The 10,097-nt window shown below is 39.1% G+C and overlaps 1 protein-coding gene across 2 annotated transcripts; it reads left to right on the forward strand.

The window, feature by feature from the left end:
* The first annotated feature begins 17 nt into the window (after window positions 1–17).
* Window positions 18–7,585, forward strand: DNAJC25 (DnaJ heat shock protein family (Hsp40) member C25). 2 transcript variants are annotated; one of them, XM_026061569.1, is made up of 5 exons: window positions 176–263; window positions 2,019–2,171; window positions 3,464–3,934; window positions 6,570–6,706; window positions 7,017–7,585. In XM_026061569.1, exons 2-4 carry the CDS (start codon window positions 2,049–2,051, stop codon window positions 6,690–6,692), a joined length of 717 nt encoding a protein of 238 aa, XP_025917354.1. In that variant the 5' UTR covers window positions 176–263; window positions 2,019–2,048; the 3' UTR covers window positions 6,693–6,706; window positions 7,017–7,585. The 2 variants fall into 2 exon arrangements, with proteins under 2 accessions (XP_025917355.1, XP_025917354.1); XM_026061570.1 differs by having other exon boundaries at window positions 18–220; window positions 6,570–7,585.
* Window positions 7,586–10,097: the final 2,512 nt, after the last annotated feature.

The raw sequence follows: 10,097 nt of genomic DNA on the forward strand, positions 1-10,097 counted from the left end.
CCTGTACTGCGGGCGGCGCGTGTGCTACGACGTGCTGGGCGTCAGCCGCGAGGCGAGCAAGGCCGAGATCGCCCGCGCCTACCGGCAGCTGGCCCGCAAGTACCACCCCGACCGGTACCGCGGCGAGGCGGCGGCGGGCGGCGACCCGCCCCCGGCGGCGGCGGCGGCGGAGGCGCACGAGAAGTTCCTGCTCATCGCCACCGCCTACGAGACCCTCAAGGTGAGAGAGCGGCGCCTCGTTCCGCTAAAGAGCAGAATCAAGGGTACGTCCCCAAAAAAGGCGTGCGGCCGCTGCGAAGCTCGAGGCAGCCTCCTGTGCCGCCGGTGCCGGTGTCGCCGCGCGGCCCGCGAGCCGCCGGCGCGCCCGGAGGGCTCTGCGCTGCCTTCCTCCCGCCTGGCGCTCCTCTGCGCTGCTGCCGCCCGCGGGCAGCCGGGCGCCCTTCCGCGCAGCGCGCTGAGCCGGGCGCATCCGGACTGGCAGACCTGGTTTTAGCGAAGTAGTTTAGAAACGGTTTAGATAGCAAAACGGTGCGGAAAACTGTTCTCGTAATATTATCCTGGGGCATATTTCTGTCCTGTTTTATTTATCACAATTTATTTGTACATCTCTACATGCAAGTATTGCATGCAAAATTATACATCTTTACATACAAATACTTGCAAATCAATAGCAAGCAGCAAAGTTAAGCACTAATACCTTGCGAGAAGAAAACTGGTGATTTGAAAAATGCTGAAAGGTATATAATTTCCTCCACCCCTTACTCTGTGGCTGCTTCTCATCTGCTCAATCTAGATTTGATGTATACATCAAAAGAGACTCAGTTTGAAAATCAGGATTCTCTCCAACTTTGTTAATTCACGCTGTAAGAATCTCACAGGTTTTCTGTCCCTGGGGAAAAAAAAAATCAGATCTTTTGGATTAACATTTATGCATATTGCAACAGATTGTACAGAATCAGTTTTCCTTCCTTTGTGTGGGCTTAGTCAGCTTGTCTTCTACCAACAGTGAGGGAGAAGAAAAAACCTGTTTTTCAATAGCCAGTCCAAGAGCATGGGGGAGAATGCTTTTTTTTTAATTTTAAAAAACACCTATGTATTTAAAATAAATCGACTAGACTTTTTTAAGAGATTTACCTTTAAATAAAAAAGTAAGTGAATTAAGTGGATTAAGGGATCTGTAAGGAAAGCTTATCATGGCAAAATACATGTGGCTTGGCAAAGACACAGCTAAGGAATGGAAGAAAGAAACCTGTAAGTGTTTTAAGGCTGGGGAGAAAAAAAACGTAAAAACAACAGAACTACTTTGGGGATAGAAACGGGATATAATTGTGACTGACAAAATTGCATTTCTCATCTCTTAATCATGTGGGTGAAAATAAGAAAAACTTCAAGAAAAGGAGAACAATGAGGTTTTGAAATGGCCTTCCGCTGGACAGATTCCAGAGCCCTGTAAGCTAATTCTGAAAGACTTGAAAATCAGAATTTCAACAGTGTTCATCTGAAAATCTTTTACTAAGAGATATTTATTAACAACAGTCCATTTGGGATTCCAGTTCTGATACTAAAAGTACTTATTATGAATTTTAGTTGCCTGTCTTTATTTCAGTGTTAAATGTCTTTACACACTACATGCATATGTAGTTAAGACTACATCTGTCAGGTTGGTTTGTGAGTAGATGAGTGTTAGAATGAATTAATTTAGGATGCCAGAATACAAGAAAAAGACCAAAGAATTTTCTCTGTATGCCACAAAATCTTGGAATAATTTAGGCTGGAAGGGACCTCCATAGGTCTCTACTCCAACCCTCTGCTCAGAGCGGGTCCACTTAGATCAGGTTGATAAGGGACTTGAAAACCTGTGTTGTGTTATTGCATGCTTTAGATGTACATCATTTAAATCAAGCTATTGCAAACTTTATAACAGCTTGATCATTAATGAGATGTAAAACACAGATACAACTCAGTAAGTGAAAATATGAATCTGAACTCTTGCGTGTTTTTCATCTGTCATCTTGCAGGATGAAGAAACACGTAAAGATTATGACTACATGTTGGATCATCCTGAAGAGTATTACAGGCACTATTATCACTACTACAGCAGAAGATTGGCACCAAAAGTGGACGTCAGAATAGTGATTCTAGTTACAGTGTGTGCCATCTCTGTGTTTCAGGTAAAACTCTTCATCTTATGTGACATTGCTCAATGAGTTTCTGAGCTGGAAGAGAAGTATGCACAAATCTTGTAACCTGTCAGGTTTCAAACAATATCAGTAGGGTAGCTTTTTGTATCTGCTATGGTAAACTTCTCTGTGGTATCCATAACAAATCTGAAGTCAGGATGTGCTGAACAAATTTTGACTGACCTTGGTATCTTGGACAAAGGCACAGATTGTACAGCTGGTTCCTTTGGTGCTGGAACACTTCAAACAGAGAACTCCTGCACTCCTAAAGAAATAACTTAGTTCTTAGTGACAGGCTGTGAATAGTCTGTTCCAGAGCGCAGTCAAGATTAGTTCCAAATTAATGTGATTCAGTTTTTCAAGCTGCATGTCTTTCTAAAAAACAAGAAAGCAAAGTCTAATTTGAAATTACATTCACAACTAAATTCAGATCATACAGCTGAATGTCAGGGTTGTGGTTTGCCTATGTGTGTATCTTACATTGTAGTTTATTTTAAAGACCAGAGAGCAACTGTATTTGGTTCAATGAAGTTCACTCTGAAGATGGTATATTTACATGTTAAAGAAAGCAATTGGTATTCTGATGAGAATGCTTGTGACATTGCTGACAATTATTTAAGTGGAAGAAAGTATGTAAACCTTTTCTTTAGTATCCATTAAATGTATTCATTCAAAACTTCCTTATATAAAACAAAACATCATATTTAAGAGGTGTAGAAACAATGTATTATTCTGTGGTACAGATGGTTCATTTTTTCATGGGTTGTTGCGAAGTGAAAAATACAAACAAATATCTCGCCACCTGCTGATCAAAGTCTGCGAGCTTTTATCTTCTATATTGCATTTGCTTGAAATGCTGGCTACTTTATTTATAAATCCAAGGGAACTTTAGGGAATGGCTGGCATAGCCTAGCATAAGCTTCATTTAGAGCAATAGGAGATAACCATTTCCTAGTGAACAAAAACAGCTTGAACATGCTGTTTAGCCCCCTCCCATACCTTAATCACTATACATTGCTATTTGATATATATGGTTATTTCCCAGTCACCATAGGTGCCTTACTAAGTTTGAAGGAATAACTGTAACTATAGCTTCTCTAATACTACAGAAGTACTAACTGTTACTGTCACTTTTTACTCTTGCTGCAATATAATTGGTAGCTAAGGGTATATAACAGGGCATGGGGTTTTTTTGTTTTTCTGCCAAAGCTCCTACTAGGAATAAAGTATGCATGTGTATTTAAAAAAAAATGTGTTTTATTTTTACTGTTCTTATATTACAGTTCTTCAGCTGGTGGAGTAGTTATAATGAAGCTATCAACTACCTAGCGACAGTGCCAAAATATCGCATACAAGCTACTGAGATTGCCAGGCAACAAGGTTTACTCAACAAGACTAAAGAAAAAGGCAAAAACAGGCGATCTAAAGAAGAAATCCGTGAAGAAGAGGAAGAAATCATCAAAGACATTATCAAAAATAAAATAGATATAAAAGGCGGTTATCAGAAACCCAAGATATATGATATCCTTCTGTTTCAGATTCTTCTTGCTCCTTTTTACTTGTGCAAATACATAGTTTGGTACTGTTGGTGGATTTATTGTTTCACTATTAAAGGGCAGGAATATGGTGTGGAAGAGAAGCTATATATCATACGGAGATATATGAAAATGTCACAGTCTCAGTTTGACAGCCTAGAAGATCATCAAAAAGAGACCTTTCTTGAACGGCAGCTATGGATACGAGAAAACTATGAGGTGGGTAGCTGTGGTGAGAAACTAATGTGAGTTATCCAGTCTTCTCAGACTGGTACAAAGGTGGCTGGACACGTTTGCACATCAGATAGTAATTTGGGAATCACTGCTTCATTTCCAGCTATTGCTGACTAAATAGAAGACTGTTAGGGAACACTCATCAGTTTCTCTTGAACTTCTTATGCTCACATACCGATAGGCAACAACTCCTGGTTTTGTCTGAGTGTATAAGAAAGGAATTACTTGGTCAGGGGTCATCCACACATAATTGTTAGGGTGTCTGTGGATACAAGATTGAGTTGAATCTGATCAAAGACTGTCTTGTGACATTGTGGTATGACAAAGATTTATAGTAGGGTGCAGAATGTAGATCCTCCAAACAGTAATAATTCATGATTAAGCTTACCCAGATCATCTGAAACTCCAATTTTCTGTCGCCTGAACCATTCATTCCTAACTTGCTAATTGTCTCTTGACAGTTCTTTGCCTTCAGTGATTCAGGGACTGTTCTTGCTGTGCTCTGTGTTTATTCAAGTAAAAATGGTATGTGGAATACCATAAGACACAGCTGCTACCTTGTCGAGGATACTCTATTACATAATAGCCAAGATGTAGGGGTTTTTAAGTTTCCTGTGAGATCAGTAAAAGAACATTACCCACACTATGGAATTTGCAGTTGAGAATGATCTGGGGTGCCAAGAGGTGGCAGATTGTCGAAATGCTTTTATTGTTCCAGTGAAGCTCATCTATAGGCTGTATGGATGGGTAGTTTCTGGAAGAGAAACTATGAGTAGGAAGTTGGCCTTCTTAAGGGGAAGAGGAGATATTGCTGCTGCTCTGCGTGCTCAGAGAGAAGGAACAGTGGGGGTGGCAGAACTTCTTTTTCTGCTGTTGGAGAGCAGGAAAGGTGAGAGAGTACATCTTTAAAAATAAGGAGAGGTGGATTTCTTCAGAAACTTGAAGGGGAAAAAAGTCAAGTTGATAATGTAGGTGAAGGATTAGCCAACAGATAAATATGCATAATGAGTTACGATGGGTTTTCTGGAAGATGAGGTAAAAGTCCAAAGATTTAGTAATGTTACTAGTCAAAGCAGATACCAGATGAAAAAGAAAGACAAAATGAATTTTCTGTTGTTGTAGAGAAAAAATTAGCATGGTTTGGGGATCCACACTGTTTCTAATTAGTGTGGTTTTGGACATTGAGTATAAAAGAGCTGTATTTGCCAGAGGTGAGGTCTCTTTAGCCCGAAGTCATGTCCTTTGGTGGCCAGCAGCTGATTTTGAGTGAAGAATATAAGAAAATGGCACCTACATAGCAATACTTATCCAGTACTATCTGCAGCTTTGGGACTTCCTAAACATGAAATGCTATCTTCCTAGATAATAGCCTTAATGAGTTCTCTTTAATAAACATATCTGATTGCTTTTTGAACCCATTAAAACTTGGAGTATTCAAAAAGCCATCCAGACACTGGCTAGTTCTTGTATTAAAGGAAAAGGAGAATAATCATTCTTCATTCTCTTTTCTCATGCTACCTGCGCTCCTCCAGAGCACTACCGTATCCTTCCTTGATATTTACTCATGTCTTTTCTAGGCTGAAAAGTACGCTTAGTTTTTGTTTGTTTGTTTGTCATACAAAAGCTTCTCTGTACCTTTGATCATTGCAGTTGTCTGTATACATATTGTTCAGTTTTCCAATACCCTTTTAGGGGTGGGGAAGACCAAAAATGCGGTACACAGACACAGCGTAGAGTTCTACAATAATACACTGTTTTATGTTTTTCTTCTGCTATTTCCCTAATAATTCTTACAATATATATGCTTGTTTGATAACTGAACATTGAGCTGGTGATTATGTAAATCTGTCTATAATATTAAAAAAATATATTTTTCCTGCGTGGCAGAATTTTGAACTTAATTCCCTTACAGGAAGGATTCAGCTGATACTGAGACATAAACCTGTATCATGTTGAGATTTACATTGACTCTATCTGCAAACTCCCTTCCAGAATAAAAATGTAGATACTGTTGCATTTTTAGATACATGACTTTGTATTTTAATCTATAATTATCAGCAGTGATGCCATTTCCTGACATAATGTAAATCACTTATCATTTGATACTACCAATACTTACTGTGGTGGATGTATTAACTTTGTTAAGAAACTAAATAAGGAATAAAAATATCCATAGCAGAGTAGAAAAATACTATGAGAATGACTTTGAAATGGCAAAACAACTAATGTGTAAAGTCAAACAACTTTGTTGAATGGTACCTGTGCTGAAAAGGACTCATTCAACTTTCTGAGTGTTACCACCTTTTTAATGTAAATTTTGTTTCGTTGACTGCATGAGCATCTAATTCTTTAGTTTCAGTGCTTACAGTACAGTCTTACAATAATGTAGTTCTACTGTCAGCAAAAATATTTAAAGTATCTCAACTGCAGATTGAGGCTCTTTGACTGGGGGTACTCTTACACTGCATGTTAGTCAAGCTCACTGCCCACAGTGTTGCAATTCAGTCTTCCTTAATATCACTAAGCTGGCAAATAGCTGAACTATCAGCTCTTACACCTGCTTTCAGGTTCACTTAAGCTGTTTTTTCAGCCTTATTTGAAACTCTTGTCTGTTTATCAGGTCTATAAACAAGAACAAGAGGAGGAATTAAAGAAGAAGATGGCCATGGATCCCCGATGGAAAAGATACCGGAGGTGGATGAGAAATGAAGGACCTGGAAGACTAACTTTTATTGATGACTGAAAGCTGATGAGAATGTATGCTAATGTTGAAACTGACTTGCAAAACTTTTTCACTACATCATTCAGAGTTTTATCTGCTGTGGCTCAGCAGTGATCTAAAACTCAGGAATTATTAAATCAGGCTGAAAAATAATACAGGTTTACCATTTTTATAAGTCAGATCTTTTAAACAGGCTTAGCTCAATGTATATATTCCACTTACTTGGGGATTTCAGAGGGGATCTATGATGTGGAATTTGTTGTTTCAAATAATGTGTTCTCCTCTATGTATTTCATATTCATATCAATGGAACCATAACTTTCATCTTTCCCAAATTGTTTCTAGATCAACCCTTGAAAGTCCTTGTTTTCCTTTCCAAGAATGAAGTGTTTCTGCAAATGAACGCTGGGAATCTGGAAATGCTCAAAAGGACTCTGAAGCAAGAGACATTTTCTGCCTTCCTCTTCTCTCTTTTCTCTACTTTTCAACTTAATTTCTGAAATGCCAAATTGTATTTTTAATGTGGACTACAATATGGGGATTGTACCTACAGTGTGGGGATTGTACCTACAATATGGGGATTGTAAACTTTTTCTGCAGCTATCCCTGGTCCAATTGGAAATTTGAATTTTATTCTTTGTGGGATAAATGATGCATGACGGATCATCATTGTGATGCAAACAAGCCTTAACTCTTTGTTCTACAGAGTGATACATGAAGTAGTATGCTTAAATCTTTGGTTTTTAATCTTGTATGTTGGATTGTACCTACTTGTTCAGAACAAGTGTATCAGTGAACATTAGTCTACTAAATGTGACATTTTTTTCACCAAAGTATTGGTAAAGGGAAAATGACCCTTTTGTTTAAAAGGGCAATTTTAATGCCTTATGTAAATAAAAGTTTATTATAATATAGATCTTGAATTTGTTTTTAATTCTAAATCTAAAGTATTCTTTAGTATGTTTATCCCTGCTGATTCTTCTGAACGAATCGGATCTTGGAGTACTTGGATGAAATACTGCAGAACAGCACCCCCTGCTTTCATCTGTAGCTCAGGCCAGACCGTAGTTTCCACAATTTACTACTGAAAGAGTTTGTTACCATATCTCGTATTTTACAGAGGAAGGGGGTGGGTGGGGTGTGTAGCAAGCTTGGGCAGCTTCCATCGTTTATTGCATCTGTAAAAACAAATTCCGCAAAAGTATTCCCACTAAAAGCAGTGCTAGGTTAGCCAAACATCTGTTAAGAGACTCAGATAATCTCTTCAACTTGCTATTCCAGCCAAACCCCAAAATAACTAGAAGTTTTAAATTGCTTTTTTCTTTTTTTTCTTTTTTCTTTTTTTGAATCAAGACTTTTCTGATCCTGTTGAGGCAGCCTATTGTCATCTGAGGAAGAATTGCAGTTCTCTGTCCCTCTTTTTGCTAGTTTAGCTTTCCTTAATTCTTGGAATGCCATCTCAATTTTCTGTTTTAAATAACAATAAATATGTACTCAAAAGTAGGTTAGGGCTGTTATACTAAATGATTAATTTCATTGTGGATCTTCAAAATTCAAAAAGAATTGCTGGGTCTGTTCTTTCATCTCTGCTGCTGTGCAGGGTAGCTATAAACTTAATTCATTTTGTATTTAAAGGTCAATTCATGCCTAAGACCTAATTGGTAAAGAAGGTAGTTAGAATAAGCTGTGCTTGTTTTCATGAAGTAATCTTTTCAACACTGCTATTGATGTAGCAGGGATGCTACAAAGGTGTTCATTAAGTAAGATGCACCTTCACGATTTGGGTGTATTGCTGCTTCATCTCCCAAAACACATTCTGCCTCCCAAAAGAGTGCTGGGGAAAACTGAAGCTGCTGTGAGAGATACCAGTGGAATAAGGATAAAAACAGTAATGCTGTTGCTTATTAGTTAAAGCAGTTACATGCACTGTCTGCTTTTTTTCTAGTTAAAAGAGCATCCACATCTGGTGCCACATTTTCACAAACACTGAGCTAACTCTGCCACTCTTGCTTGCCCCAGTGCCTCTTTTGGTGCCATGCTCTCCCTACTGAGCCAAGTATTTGTTTGGTAAACAGGGTTGTGCAAAAAGCTGGCAAAAAAAAAAAAAAAAAAACCCAAACACCCCTATTATCCCTTCTTGGTTGATTTAGTTTCAGTCAGGATTAACTTCCTGACCTGGCTCTGTACAGCAACAAATTGGTGCAGTGGAGGGCACGGTCACTGGGAGGATGGACCTGTGTCTTTCAGTGGCAGTGATGTCTTATGTTTGTAAAACTACGGCCTGATAATGAATAGAGAAGCAAAAAATCTGCAGGTGTTTTACTATTAGTGGAAATGAGCTATTCTGCAGGCTTGACTCAGAGTTTCCATTTTTCTCACTGCATGAGTCCTTTGAAATTATCCAGACATAGGCATAAATTCATGGGCTGCAGCCAGCGTTACTGGGCTGCACTGCAGTCACACCTCCCTGATGAAGGCTAGAAATAACAAATTTCTGTTTACAGGGCTGTCATTCTGCAGTAACATTAGCTGAGGTAACTTAAGCACTTCAAGCCTAACATCTCATTTTAGTTTTAAATTATGCTTGTCTTTTGGGTATAAATTTCCAAGCCCCATCTTGCCTTGAAATTAAGTCCACAAGACAACACTGTGTGCATATGAAAAAAAAAAAAAAGTGGGAGTGATACTGCTGAGAATTGTGATAATACTATAACCAGTATAAACTGGGTTATGACCACTGAGAATTGTGTGAACAAATGTTGATGGCACTGGATAACAGTGATATTTTGGTGTGAAACAGAAAAGTATGCCAAGATGGTAGAATATCAGAAAACGAACACCTCATGCTATCACATCTCCTATCAACATTTTCCAAAGAATGTATATATATATATATACACATATATACTCTCTCTATATATATACACTTTTAAATATACAGTATATGTGAGCTACATGCTCAATATGCAGAAGACATAACAATGCTTCTGAGCCAGGGTCTTTATTCCTTGCAAGTCTTTCCAGTGACAGCGGTGAGCTTTCGGCAGAGGCTCAAAAGCGTGCTTGGACGGGTGGACCCCTGTTTAGCAGTTTTCTTTCAGCTATGAGCATCTCCTTGCTGAGTTTTAGAGCAAACTCTAACACCTGACGAAAAAAGAAAAAAAAAGGAAAACGGCTCTTCCACAGTCACTGGTGAAAAGTCAAACAGCAGTCGCGGTTCGCTCGCTGTTTGCGCCCACTGAACCAAGGGGGATGCGGCGACACCGCTAGCAGCTGCCGGGCGGCTGGAGCCCGACTCAGTGCAAGCGGAGCGGTGGGGTTTTTTTTTTGGGGGGGGGTGTGGCGGATTTGCAATTTTTGAGGAACTCTGCGTACTCCGCCTTCATATTGCAACCAAGAAGGTTTTCTGCTCCCAAAGCAGACGGG

Source organism: Apteryx rowi, unplaced genomic scaffold (genome assembly GCF_003343035.1).
Source record: "Apteryx rowi isolate R43461 unplaced genomic scaffold, aptRow1 scaffold_182, whole genome shotgun sequence".
NCBI lineage: Eukaryota > Metazoa > Chordata > Aves > Apterygiformes > Apterygidae > Apteryx > Apteryx rowi.